General features: G+C 38.0%; 2 protein-coding genes across 2 annotated transcripts in view; both read right to left on the bottom strand.

Moving 5' to 3' along the window:
• ANTKMT (adenine nucleotide translocase lysine methyltransferase) overlaps window positions 1-15,093 on the bottom strand; it is a 681,321-nt gene that overhangs the window by 434,962 nt on the left and 231,266 nt on the right. The gene's annotated exons all lie outside the window — the stretch shown is intronic.
• On the bottom strand, window positions 3,336-4,280 carry LOC138646194 (olfactory receptor 1M1-like). The gene has a single exon (XM_069735658.1). It carries the CDS (start codon window positions 4,278-4,280, stop codon window positions 3,336-3,338), a length of 945 nt encoding a protein of 314 aa, XP_069591759.1.

Below are 15,093 nucleotides of genomic sequence, written 5' to 3'. Positions count from 1 at the left end.
ATTATTTTTTCCTAACCCATTACTGGCTCTTGGTTACATTTTTCATGAAATACATAAAACTCATTTAAGTGTTTCCTATTATAAGAGATAATATTATTTTTTTTACAATATTTGGAAATCGGAGAATTGAAATAAAATATAAAATAAGCAAGATATTAAAATAATTTTCAATAATAATCCCAGAAATGTTTTCCTTATAAGGTAGTCTATCATCCAAATTTGATACTGCCTTGTGGGGCACATTGCCTCTCTAAAAAAAAATTGCAAAATTAGTGTTGTAAATATAGCCTCAGGTCTGCTGAAGTTGAAGTTTACTTTAATATGCTAATTAGGTTTTCTTGAGCACACTGAGCGTGGCCAAATGTCTCAGTTCATGCCCCTGCCTCCCTTAAGTGGTGGTTGACAGCAGTAGCTTACATTGTGTGACCACTGTGTGCAGAGAAACCTATGGCAGGTCAGAACTGTGAATCACCAGTGAGGAAGGTGGAGGCATGTAGGGCAGGATGGTGCAATAAACCTCTTGGCCAAGACAAGGGGGCACCAAGCATCCTAATTGGCATATTTTAGTAAAATTCTACAATGAAAACCAATGAGAGTATCCCAACTGTAAAACTGCTGCTGGTGCTCCTGCATGGTGCCACCTTCACCATGTTGTGAGGTCATTTGGGTCCTTGTGTAGCCAGAGCCTAAATGTTATCCCCTGGTCCCAATGTGACCAGTCCTGTGTCCTTAGTCTCCTGGTCTTGGAGTGGTCAGTCCTGTATCCTCGTCCCCTGGTCCCATGACAGCCAGGGCCTGAACCTCATCCCCTGGTCCCAGAGAGACCAGTGCCTGAAAATCGTCACCTGATCCAAGAGCAGCCACTGCCTGAACCTTGTTCCCTGGTACCAGAACTGCCAATGCCTGGACCCTGTCCCCTGGTTTTGGAGAGGCCAGGGCCTTAACATTGCCCCCTGGCCCAAGAGTGGCCAGTCCTGTTCCTGAAATCTCCTGGTCCCAGTCCAACCAGGGCATGAACACTATTCCCCAATCCATGAGTGGCCTGACCGTGATCACAAATTCTAGACTGGCATGTCTGAACTAAGCCCTAAAGTAGTGTCAGTGTACCAGACCCCGGGGGGGGGGGGCAGCAGCTGCAGTACCGGGTTCTGTCCAGGAGAGGTACCTGGCAACTACCTGCTGCAGAAGCTTGACCTCACCAATAGAGGCTCCAGTGAACACCAAGGTAGATGCGTAGTTACCCCCTTTCCTGGGTAGACCCGGTCCTGTGGCACAATGGGTGCACAAATCCACATGTGCCACAGTTGGGTGTAACATTCTGCTTGGCCCAGTCATTGCCCCAACACCAATGGTGCCAACAATTGCATGACCCATTAGAAAACTTACAGGAGTGACAATTAAATACAATTAAGTATTTTACCTCTTCCTGGGAAAAATATTTAGCATATGTCAAAGATCACAGTTGGGGAGGGGACACACAGATCCACCCGCTGTTAATTTTTTGTCATAAACATACCTCAGCTGCAACTTATCATCTGGACAATTACCCAAGTGGCCGGCAATTAATGGAGGAGGCCGCAGGCTATCTCCACTAATAGGGTGGTTATTGGGATACTAACAGTGAGCATATGGTAAATATACCTCCTATTCCAACACATGCAATATGTGTATATACTCCTGGTATTGTAACTGCTAACGCCACGATAACCCAAGAACTACTCACTGCCACCACCAGTGATTTATACAGGCTGACTAGACTCCTGATTTCTGGAAGCGTATGTTTAATAGTGCAGTTTACAGAACAAAATTACCAGAACTATTAAATTTTATATTTAATCTAGAATGAAATGGCAGTGTTTATAAAAATATACAAAATATTTTTCAAAGGGGACCAAACAATACAGCATATACAATTACATAAAATAAACAGAATTAACAAAGAAATGTACTACGCTGATCACAGAGATGATCTCTCTACATGAACTCAGATCATAATTTGCCTTGACCTCTTATCTGCTGACCTCACATTATGAAATTGCCAACATTAACAATATCTTCACTTCAGATGATCGCAGGAGTTCGAGATTGCAACCTTATTTTTTCTCGGGATTTTACCTTTCCATAGGTAGCAAATGACTTGGCTGGTGTCAGTGATCTGGCCACTTTTTATTTGGGGCTCATAGGCAGGTGTCACAGTTATGAAAAAATATGCATAATCTTCCCCGATTAATCCTGAAGTTAAAAATGTATTTCCCATCACTATCGGATCTATACAAACCCCAATATTCATAACTTTCCGTCGGGGGCACAAAGTCTGGGGGAAGTTCTTTCATCACAGCAGCTCACCCTGGAGAGGGCACAATAGGTATCCTGTCTTGTGTTTGTATCATAGGTATCCTATCCTGGTGCTTGTTCATACCAAGGAGCCTTGGATTCAACAGGAACTTAAATGGTTAAATATTCATACCTTAATTGGTTTTCTCACCAGCTAGCTTTATGCAATTTACACACTTCCCTGTGTCCATTGTGCAATTCCACATATAAGAGACTTAGAATGTAAGTTCTTTTTCCTACTGCAATTCTGTGGGAGAGAGGAGGGAGGGGGTGAATGCCCCCTCACTAGGGTGGCTTTATGGATTTTAATGCTTTCTATGACAGTATGCATGACATCCATAGTAATCTACCAATAGCATATGGTAAGATCAACCACTTTATATTAAAGGAGTATTCTGAAGTTGTATCTTGAGCAGCTCACAGCTTTGTAGTCTCCTTACTTCCTGGTTGCTTGGGGGTTTGTGAACTCTTCCTTAAGTGACAGTTTTGATACAAAAGCTTCAACCTGTTGCTACACATTAATGGTTCTTCAGTTTTGCTCTGAATCTACACTGTTATCACTATATTTACATATGGAGACAACATTGCATTTGAACAAGCACATGGCTCAGAAAAGTAACATTCATGATTAGGAGAACTGCTCTGGACGCTGTCCATACATAAGGCCAGAAACTGGAGATTGTACAGGACTGATAAGAGCACCTTGGCAAGGAGATGAGAAGGAATGGGAGGGAGACGAGCAGCTGACTTTTAATAGAAAACAATATGCTGGAGAGAGCAGACTGGAATGTTAGGAGTTAACTCCTCTCCTGAAATGTAACTACTGTGCACACTCTGCAAGGGCTTGGTGGCTGGTCTCCTTGGAAACAAGTTGCACACTATGGAAGATAAACTCAGTCATTGTGGGGTATTGAAAGCAGATAGAAGAAGCAGATAATAATACAAGAATAGCCCTAAAAGGTTCTATAACATAACATGTCCAAGGATGTCTTGCAAAAAAATTAAGAATGTAGTCTTAAAGATTGACTCCCTCTGATGTTGTGCTTCACCATTTTAGTTAGAGCCATCTTTATATCTTTATTCCGTACACTGAATATCAGAGGGTTTAACATGGGAGTAATTGTTGAATACAGAATAGAGAGAGTTAATTCAAAGACTCGAGGATCTTTTAATGGTGGCATTATATACACGGATATCCATGTGCCATAGAACATGCTAAGGACTATCAGGTGGGATGAGCAGGTGGAGAAAGCCTTTCGTCTCCCATCACTAGATTTAATATGTAAGATCACAATGATGACCTTAATATAAGATAATACACTACACAAAAAGGGGCCAAAGCCAAAAATTACAACTTCTATGTTGGTGAACAGCTGGAATCCAGCATTGGGGCAGAAGTTTTTGGCAAAGGCTTTGAATTCGCAAAAAAAATGTGCAACTGTATTAGAATAACACAACGAGATATTAGATGTCGTCAATGTTAAGGAAAATGAGTTAAGAAATCCAGTGGTCCATACAACTACCATGAAAAAGATACAGTTCTTCTTACTCAACATTCGATGATAATATAGAGGGTGACAAATGGCGACATATCGATCGTAAGCCATAATGAAGAGCAAAAGGTCCTCCGTAGTGACAGCGTGGCTGAAGAAGTACATCTGTACAAAGCACTGGGTGAAGGACAAGGTGTAGACACCACTGAGGAACATGTGAACCAACTTAGGAACAGTGGACGTTGTGTAGCAGAGGTCAACAATGGATAAATTGCAGAGGAATAGATACATGGGGGTGTGTAAGTGCCGATCAAAATATACAACGGTGATGGTGGCTGAATTAGCAAGTACTCCGATCAGGTAGATAAGGACAAAGAAAAAAGATAAAAATGGCTTATTCTCATCATGTGTAGTAAAGGTTAGAACAAAGTATTGATATGTGTAATTTTCCATGAGGTTTGTCTGAGAACAAGGCAATTTTTTTAGACCTTCGAAAACATTTTACTCAACCTAAATTTTTTGGCAGATTCGTGAATTTACATAACAAGTTTAAAGAAAGACTAATTCAATAATTTGGTATCCTTAGAATGAGGAAAATTAAATTTGTTTTAAGTTGACCAAGCCAAATGGGAGAAGACCGATAGTCTCCTTACACGAGTCATTGGACAAAGAAAGATCGGTCACGCAATGCATGAAGTAAGTCACTGCCAGGCATGGATATTCATATTTCCCCTGCGCATTGAAATAAACATGGAAAAATTGGTAAAGCTATAAAGTAAATGTGACGTCAGCTGACAACTGATTCTAGCCATGTATCCATGTACGGCCCTTTCAACAAGATGCTTGCTCTACTTGCGACTCATATATGAATCTTTAACTTCAGACTTAAAAGTGATCGTAGCAGAGGCACAAGGGATTTAATTATCTTTGGAAAAATGACTGAAATTTTCCTTTATTTTGAAATTTCTTTTCAAACCAATGTTTCTGTTAGGTTGCACTTTTTAGCAAATATTTGATTTTCGCAATCGTTTTGTTGCCTTTATTTTTATTTTATTTTACACCTAGAAATATAAATAACAAAAAAAATGAAAAATTACATTTTTGACAGTGGCTCGCTTAGCATTAAAAAGAAGATTTCTAAAAAATATTTTTAAAAAAATGAAATGTGATTTGTAAAATTTGACCAGAAACATGCAAAGAAAAACTTGGCCGGGGCAGAGCAAAAACTTTATAAAGATACAAAGTACAATTACATCTAAGGTTAAGGTTATTTATCCATAAGTCATAAGATTTTTTCATATTATGGCAAATTGCAATCAACACAACACATAAAAATATAAAGGATAAAATTAAAAAATGCAAAGTAAAAATAAAAATACTCTTTCTAGTTTTTCCAGAGCCTAGTTTAAACTTTTAAACTTTTCATTTAAATTGGTATTACCTTACAATAGCTTTTCAGACCATTGTCTACAATTATATTATATATTATGATCATTTCACCTCTGAACGCAATTTTGCTTTACTGCATTGAACAGTTCTTATCACAAGACAAGAGATATATATATATATACTTTGTGATGAACCTTCAAATTGCTGTGGGATCTCCTACAGAAAGAACCAACATTTTGCTAATTAAGATATTATTTAATTTTTATTTCCTTTACTCTAATTTGTTCATCTATAAATATAAAATTTCAATTATAAGAAGCCTCTAAGGGTCTTATCTTTTGTGCATGGTTGATTTTATTTTAGATGTCTTAACCCCTTTTTGAGATCGGGCGTAATAGTACGCCGATGTCAGACACTCTCCCTTTGATGTGGGCTTCGGCGGTGAGCCAACATCTCTCCTGGCACATGTCAGCTGTTTTGAACAGCTGACATGTGCCAAGAACATCCGTGGGTGGAATCACGATCAACCCGTGGCAATTAACCTGTTAAATGTCGCTGTCAATCTCTGACAGCAGCATTTAACATGCGCTTCTGGCAATCACATCGAAAATCCACCCATCGGTGACCCCGTCACGTGATCGCAGGTCATTGATGGGTTAGCATGACAACCAGAGGTCTCCTGCAGACTATGGCTGTCACTGCCTGATTGCTATGAGCACCACCCCCCTTTCACCCCATGTAAAATTAAACAATTATAAAATCAAATATACACATATTTGGTATCGCCCGTTCAGAATCACCTGATCTATCAATCAAAAAAGGATTAACCTGATCGCTAAACAGCGTAGTGATAAAAAAAGTCGAAATGCCAGAATTAGTTTTTTTTGGTCGCCGTGACATTGCATTAAAATTAAAACGGGCAATCAAAAGATCATATCTGCACCAAAATGGTATCACTAAAAACCTCAGCTCAATGTAAAAAGTAAGTCCTCACCGACCACAGATAACGAAAAATGGAGACGCTACGGGTATCGGAAAATGATGCAATTTTGATTCTATATTGAGTTCTGGCCCAAAAAAGAAGCAGATTTCTCTACTGTAATATATTATAAAGCTTCTTATTTTCATGTGTACTATTGATTTCTGAAATAAAAATTAAAATACCAATTACTCTTTAACCCCTTCTTGACATTAGATGTACCGGTATGTCCTATTTTGAAGAGTGTTCCCACAAATGAATGTACCAGTAAATCCAGGCCATCATGCAGGCACAGGAGCTGTGGCCGCACCATCGTCACCGGCAGCCAGGCTGTCTGTTTCAACCAACTTTGAGCTCCAAAAGTCAAATGGCGCTCCTTCCATTCGGAGCCCTGCCTTGCACCAACACAGTAATTTTCCACCTAGTATGGGGTATCAGTGTACTGAAGAGAAATTGCTCCACAAATTTTGAGGTCCATTGTCTCCTTTTATCCTTGTGAAAATGAAAAATTTGGGGCTATAGCATCATTTTTATGGGAAAAATTAAAATTTTAATCTTTTTCTTCCACATTGTTTTAATTCCTGTGATGCATCTAAAAGGTTAATATACTTCTTGAATGTGGTTTTGAAGACCTTGAGCGGTCCAGTTTTAAAATCATATAGCCCCTCAAAGTCACTTCAAATGTGATGTGGTCCCTAAAAAAGTAGGTTTTGTAATTTTTGTTGGAAAAATGAAAAAATTACTGATAAACTTTTAACGCTTCTAACAAAAAATGTGGTGGGTATTGATGCACGAGACTTGTGTGAGTTTCTCGCATTGCACTCGCAATTGTGACCCCGGGCCTTAAGGGCGTAAAAACTCAAATTTTGAAAATTTGGAAATTTTCAATTTTTTGGTCAAATTTTCAATATTTTCATAAACACAAATCATATCTACCAAAGGAAAAGAAAGAAAGTTCACCAAGCTGGTATTGTTCAACTACACCAGGGTGATGATGATGAATGGGCACCAAGTCCTGCTGGTGAAGCACAGCCAATAAAGTATGGTAGAAAAAAGTTAGGCGGCACATCCATTCAATCGATAGCAGGAGACTTCAATGAAGAATCGTAAGAAAAACTTTAAAAAGAAGGATACAACAGGAAAGGTGACCCTGACGCATTTCAGGCATGTGCTATGTCCTTAGTCATAGGATTGTGAATATTCCTCATATGTAAGTGCCGTTTTCCTTTTTCCTTGCTTACTATGTCAATGAAAATGTACCACTAACATAAGTACAACATGTCATGAAAAACAACCTCAGAATCACTGGGGATATGTTGAAGCATTCCAGGGCTTTTACTTCATAAAGTGACGCATGCCAGATTTGAAAAACGAGACTCGGTCATTAACATATAAGGTGGCTTGGCATTTAAGGGGTCGATTGACTACGTCAAAGTATCATATAGTAAAGTGATGTGTTTAGAGGGTCTGAAATTTAATAGTCCCCATTTATAGTATATTTGTACTATATAAACATCTTATTTACTTTTTATATCCTTGTGCTTGGTCTATGAAAATGAAAAAAATTTCAAAAGTTTTTTCATTTCTGAAATATTCTGAAAATTGCTTACTCTGCAAAGTGGGGCATAACTTTTTTGATGTACATGTATGTCAAAAGTCATGTTCCTGACTTTGATCCAGGCACGCACATCGAGCCTGTATTTTTCCCAGCAGATGTTGGCTGATTTAATCAGCCATCATGTGTCTTTAACAGCCACAGGCGAAGTGGAGACTGGGACTGTAAATCCTGCGAAATGCTGCTGTCAATCTCAGACAGAGGTTTTTAACACGCACCTGCTGTGAGGCACATCATTTTACCTGCCCATCAACACTCCCGTGAAGTGATCCCGGGGCACCGATGGGTTGACACTAGTGATGAGCGAGTGTGCTAGTTACTCGAGTTTTCCGAGCATGTTCGGTTGTTCTCCGAGTATTTGTGAGTGCTCGTAGATTATGTTTGAGTCCCCGCAGCTGCATGATTTGTGGCTGCTAGACAACCTGAACACATGCAGGGATTGCCTGTTTCATAGGGAATCCACACATGTATTCAGGCTGTTTAGCAGCCGCAAAACATGCAGCTGCGGGGACTCAAACATAATCTACGAGCACGCCCAAAATACTTGGTGAACAACCGAGCATGCTCAGAAAACTCGAGTAACAAGCACACTTGCTCATCACTAGTTGCCATGAAAGTTGAGGCTCTGCTGATGACCCCATGTCTGTCATTATGATACTCTTGGGAAAGCGAGCGTTTAGTAGGTGTTGATACAGTAGGGGAAAATCTGCCGATTATGCAAGTTTACCCACCTACAAAGAATGGAGAGGTCTGTAATTTTTATCGGAGACTTCACCTGTGAGAGACAGAATCTTAAAATAAAACCAGAAAATCACATTGTACGATTATTGAATAATTAATTTGCATTTTATTGCATGAAATAAGTATCTGACACAATATAAAAACAGAATTTAATATTTGGTACAGAAATCTTGGTTTGCACTTATAGAGGTCAGACGTTTCCTGTAGTTCTTCACCAAGTTTGCACACACTGGAGCAACAGTACACAGCAATGATGATGTGCTGGTATCTATAACACAAGTGATCGGACGATTGCTGCTTCAAATCCCTTAAGGGGACTATTAAATACACTGAAACGTTAAAAAAGTTTTTTATAAATTTGAAAAAAATAAAATAAACCCACAAAACGCCATTAAAAATAAAACAATTTAAAAAAAATATGCATGTGGTGTCGCTGTTTTCAGAAACTCCCGATCTATCAAAATATAAAATAAATGAATCCGATCCGTAAATGACACAACGAGACAAAAAAATCGAAATGCCAGAATTATGTTTTTTTTGGCCACAGGAACACTGCAATAAAATGCAATAAGACGCGATCAAAAGGTTGTATCATCCTCAAAATAGCATCAGTAAAAATGACAGCTCAGGGCACAAAAATAATCCCTCACACAGCTCCATATCGCCAAAAATGTAAAGGGTCTTGGAAAATGGCGACACAAGCCAAGCCAAAAGCCAAAATGTTTTTTTTTTTTTTTTTTTTTTTTACAAATTTCTGATTTTTTTCACTTCTAATAAAAACCCATGCATGTTTGGAATCTGTGTCATCATCCTGACCTGGAGAATCATATTAGGTCAGTTTTATTGTATAGTGAAACGTGATAAATAAAAACCACATATAACTATTATGAAATTGCACTTTTTTGCTTTCCATTGCAGTTGGATTTTTTTCCCACTTTCTAGCAGAAACCAATCCCTCATGTAACTATGTGGATGGAAAAATAAAAAAGTTATGGTTCATGGAATAAGGGGAGAAAAAAACAAAAATGAAAAAATGGAAAATCGCCTGGTTGTAAAGGGGTTAAAGAAACAAGAAAACTAAAATAATGATTCTTCAATAGTTGAATATACAGCTCTGGCAAAAATTAAGAGACCACTTCAAAATGTTCAGCTTGCCTGATTTTTCTCTTTATAGGTATATTTTTGAGTAAAATGTAAATTGTTCATTTATTCTATAAACTACTGACAACATGTCTCCGAAGTTCCAAGCAATAAATGTTGTATTTATTTCTGAAAATGAGAAATGGTCAAAATAACAAAAAAACGCATTGCTTGCAGACCTCAAATAATGCAAAAAAAAACCATGTTCATAATCATTTAGAAACAACAATACTAATGTTTTAACCCAGGAAGAGTTCAGAAATCAATATTTTGTGGAATAACCATGACTTTTAATCCCAGCTTTCATGCATCTTGGCATGCTTTCCACCGGTTTCTCACACTGCTCTTGGGTGACCTTCTGCCGCTCCTGGTACAAAAATGTAAGCAGTTATTCTTGTTTGATGGCTTGTGACTATCCATCTTCCTCTTGATTATATTCCAGAGGTTTTCAATGGGGTTGCAGGTCTGGAGATTGGGCGGCCATGACTGGGATTTGATGTGATGTGTTATGATCTGGTGGCCTAGGAGCAGCATGAGACGTACTCTGGAGAAGGTGGTACCTGTACTGACCGCAAACCCTGAACTTAGCAGTGCAACTAGAAGTAGCCGTGGGGGGTACCTAACACTCCCTAGACCCCTCGACACAGCCTAAGAACTAACCTCCCCTAAAGACAGAAACGGGAACACTATCTTGCCTCAGAGAAAATCCCCAAAGGATAGACAGCCCCCCACAAATATTGACTGTGAGAGGAGAGGGAAATAACATACGCAGACATGAAATCAGGATTTAGCATAGGAGGCCATACTAGCTAAAAAGAAAGAATAGGACAGAGTACTATGCGGTCAGTATTAAAACACTAGAAAATATCCACCACAGAAAATACAAATCACCACATCTGACTAAAGACATGGAGGGTATATCTGCATCTCCAGAGACACAGCTTGGCTGCAAAAAATCCTTCACAGACAAAGCTGGACAAGAAAAAACATGAAAATGCACTGAACTATAAGGCCCACAGCATGTGGACAGCAAAAACAAAGCCAGGACTTATCTTTGTTGCAAAGCACAGCAAACAGGAGAGACCAGAAAGGGATGTGAATCCTCCAAAAACAATGGACAACTGGCAAGCAGGACTAAATAGCTGAGTCCAAATTGCAAAAAGTGAACACACCTGATAAATGCTGCGATCCAAAGACAGCAGCACTACCACTCATAACCACCGGAGGGAGCCCAAGAGCAGAATTCACAACAGTGGTGGTCCTTCATCCACACCTTGATTAACCTAGCTATGTGGCATGGCGCATTGTCCTGCTGGAAAAACAAGTTCTCAGAGTTGGGGAACATTGCCTGAGCAGAAGGAATCAACTGTTTTTCCTGGATAACCTTGTATGCGGCTTGATTCATACGTCCTTCGCAAAGAACAACCTGGCCAATTGCAGCCTTGCGGAAGCATCCCCAGATAATCATCGATCCTCCACCAAATTTCACAGTGGGTGCAAGACACTGTGGCTTGTACGCCTCTCCAGGTCTCCGTCTAACCATTAGACGACCAGGTGTTGATCTGAGGATGCTTCAGCAAGGCTGGAGTTGGGCAGGTTGTTCTTTGCGAAGGACGTATGAATCAAGCCGCATACAAGGTTATCCTGGAAAAACAGTGGATTCCTTCTGCTCAGGCAATGTTCCCCAAATAGGAGGACTGTTTTTCCAGCAGGACAATGCCCCATACCACACAGCTAGGTCAATTAAGGTGTGGATGAAGGACCACCACATCAAATCCCTGTCATGGCCACCCAATCTCCAGACCTGAATACCATTGAAAACCTCTGGAATGTAATCAAGAGAAAGATGGATAGTCACAAGCTATCAAACAAAGAAGAACTGCTGACATTATTGTACCAGGAGTGGCATAAGGTCACTCAGAAGCATTGTGAGAGACTGGTGGAAAGCTGCCAAGATGCATGAAAGCTGGGATTAAAAATCATGCTTATTCCACAAAATATTAATTTCTGAACTCTTCCTGAATTAAAACATTAGTATTGTTGTTTCTAAATGATTAGGAACTTGTTTTTTTTTCATTATTTGAGGTCTGCATTTTTGTGCTATTTTGACCATTTCTCATTTTCAGAAAATAAATACAAAATTTATTGCTTGGAACTTCGGAGATATGTTGTCAGTAGTTTATCGAATAAAAGAGCAATTTACATTTTACTCAAAAATATACCTATAAAGAGAAAAATCAGACAAACTGAAACTTTTGCAGTTGTCTTTTAATTTTTGCCAGAGCTGTATATGGTAGGTATTTTTTTATCTTATTGCTTATTGTTTCTTACATATGTTCATAAAAAGTTGATGGATCCTAAAATTTGACATTTTGTTTTTATAAAAGAAAACTTTTAAATTTTTTTTTTATTATGTCTCTCTCTATTCATCATTTATTTTGCCCCCCACCATTTTCAGTAGAGCCCTCTTTACGTCATTATTCCGTACACTGTATATCAGAGGGTTTAACATGGGAGTAATGGTTGTGTACCAAACTGAAATGGTCAGTTCGAAGACTTGGGTGTGCCTAAATGGTGGCATAATGTACTCAGATGTAAAGGTGCCATAATGCATGGAGAGGACTATGAGGTGGGCCGAGCAGGTGGAGAAAGCCTTTCTTCTCCCATCTTTAGATCTAATATGCAAGATAACGGTGATCACCTTGATATAGGATATTATACTGGTAAGAAAAAGGCTTACACCAATTATTAATTCCATGTATGTAAGTAATTGTAAACCAGCATTGGGGCAGGAAATTTTGGCAAATGCTTTCAATTCACAAAAGAATTGCGCAATTGTATTAGAGTGGCACATTGGTGTTATAGAAGTGGTCAACGTAGCAAGAAATGAATTGAAGCCCCCGATAACCCAGGCAGCGGTCATGATCAGGATACAGTTCTTCTTACTCAATACACTGTGATAACGTAGAGAGTGACAAATGGCGACATATCGATCATAAGCCATAATGAAGAGCACTAGGTCCTCCGTAGTGACGACATGACTGAAGACATACAACTGGGCAAAGCATTACATAAAGGACAGCATAAAATTTCCGGTCCATAACATGTGGATCAACTTAGGGACTGTGGTGGTTGTGTAGCAAATATCAACGAAGGACAGATTTCTTATGAATAGATACATGGGGGTGTGCAAGTGCCGATCCCAGTATATTACTATGACAATGGTAAAATTTACCATCACTCCGGTCAAGTATATTAGGGTAAAGACAACCGATAAAATTGACCTATTGCTCGCAAGCGTAGAAAATGTCAAAATGAAGGAATTGAATGTGTGATTTTCCATGACTCCAGGACAGAGGTAGAAGTTCGTGAAGTAGACGTATTATCACCAATTGTTTAACCGATTTTAATTTGATAGGGTTATATTGTGTCACAATGGGAGATGATTGAATAAATTCTTCACGAGTCGACTTTGAGACAAAATTTCACAAAATTCGCAAAAATATGTATAGTCATTTTAGACAATGCGGAAGATTACACTATTCAAAGAAGACAGAGAGAGATTTTAAGTAATTAGTGACAATGAAAAGACTAGAAAGATATCAAAAATTGTTTTACAGCATGTATGAACCTTTTAGTTTGAGCATAACCAGAATTTAGAAGTTAAGGTTATCATTAGGGTTAAATCAAAAATTTCACAACTTTTTATTTAATTGATAGTATTTTTATGTCTGTTGAAACATTGGATCATTTTATTAACTTTTAGTTTTTAATTATACTTTTTCTAATTTCTAAAGAAGTATTCCTACCCCAAAATTTGTATCCTTGCATTTAATTATACTTTTTAATTATACTTTTTCTAATTTCTAAAGAAGTATTCCTACCCCAAAATTTGTATCCTTGCATTGTATTGCAGTCACCATATTATGTAGCACTACTTAAATTTGCTTATTTTGCCCTTCTACTCAGTTAAATCTTCTTTTTTTTATTACTTCTATGGTCGTTAAAAACTGTCTATCTGAATCCTTCTAAGCTCTATGTACAAACATGAGGCCTGTTTCCCTGCATGAGTCATCATTAGAACTACAATTCTACCTCACTGCAAAATCCCTGGCAGGAAAAGCAACGGAGCAGCTGGGTCAGAAGTTGAAGAGGAGGATGAGAGAAAAGTAATCTCCTACAATTGATTTTCATGTTTTTTAACCTCATTGTTATCTGTGTTTCTACACTGTCTTGCTTTTTTATATGGTGAGCTTTCAAAGTTCATTGGTTTTATTTGGGTTGCATAAAATGTTTTGATCGGCTTTTTATTTAATTTTTCGGTGGGAGTTGGGGCAGGGGGACGACGACATTAGACATAAATTTTAACATTACATTTTCTTTTTAGTTTCACCTTTTAATGTATGGTCTAAAAATTATATATTTTGATATATGGAACTTATATGGAAGTGGTTTTACCAAACACATTTTTTTTTACTTTTTATATTTTTTGAATTGTGGAAAATGTTGATCTAACCACTGCATGCTAGAAGAACCCTACAAGATCTGCCATTTTTCAGATGCTGCGACCCGACTATCAAAGTTTGGCCCTTGTCAAAATCACTCAGATACTTACGTTTGCCCATTTTTTTTTTAAGCACATCATTTTAAATGGTTCATTCACTTTCCCTAAAAATAGATTTAAAAAAATATAAAGATTGGCCCATAAAAAAGCTCAAATAAAAAAGTGAAAAAGTAATTTTCAAACAGAAGAGGGCAAACAATATTACCAGTAAGATCAAAGTCAGGGGCATCATCAAGTAGTTAAAATTCCGAAACTAATTACATCTATATCAGTTATAAATTATATATTTCCAATAAAAAGTGAAACTTTTGAGTTTTTTCCCTAATTTTAATGCAACTGTTGTTGGTTTTAGTGTAACATACAGCCTACAACATACAAAGATATTCAATGTACAGCACAGTAAGTCTTACCTCTGAATATTATGAATGTGATACATCTTAGTAATTGCTTCTAGAGATCTCAATATATACACTGAACCCGTGAGGTCCCTGATGTAAAATTGCAATCAGGGAGAATTATTACCAAATTGGCAATTTGCTCCGTTGTTCACACTTCTGATCCCTTCTCGGCAATTTTCCTATTTTCTATTAACAGAACGTAAATGATGATACACAACGCTCAGGAGATGTCTCATTATTAGATTTGATAAAAATCAATAATTCAGAGGAGAATTTGAAAATCACCAATATGACTCTTCATGTTACTTTTTCTTTTTAAAACACTTAATAAAAGTATCTCAATATGTAATGTCATACCATCAGTAGGTCCTACCACATGCACATGACATACAGTAAAGACCAAAAGTTTGGGCACACCTTCTCATTTAAAGATTTTTCTG

This window comes from Ranitomeya imitator, chromosome 7 (genome assembly GCF_032444005.1).
Source record: "Ranitomeya imitator isolate aRanImi1 chromosome 7, aRanImi1.pri, whole genome shotgun sequence".
NCBI classification, from domain to species: Eukaryota; Metazoa; Chordata; class Amphibia; order Anura; family Dendrobatidae; genus Ranitomeya; species Ranitomeya imitator.
The sequence above is the reverse complement of the archived record's forward strand: the minus strand, read 5'-3'. Positions and strand labels throughout refer to the sequence as shown.

Coding starts and splice junctions, on each gene's coding strand:
- LOC138646194 (XM_069735658.1), bottom strand. CDS start 4,280: ATGGAAAATTACACATATCAATACTTTGTTCTAACCTTTACTACACAT.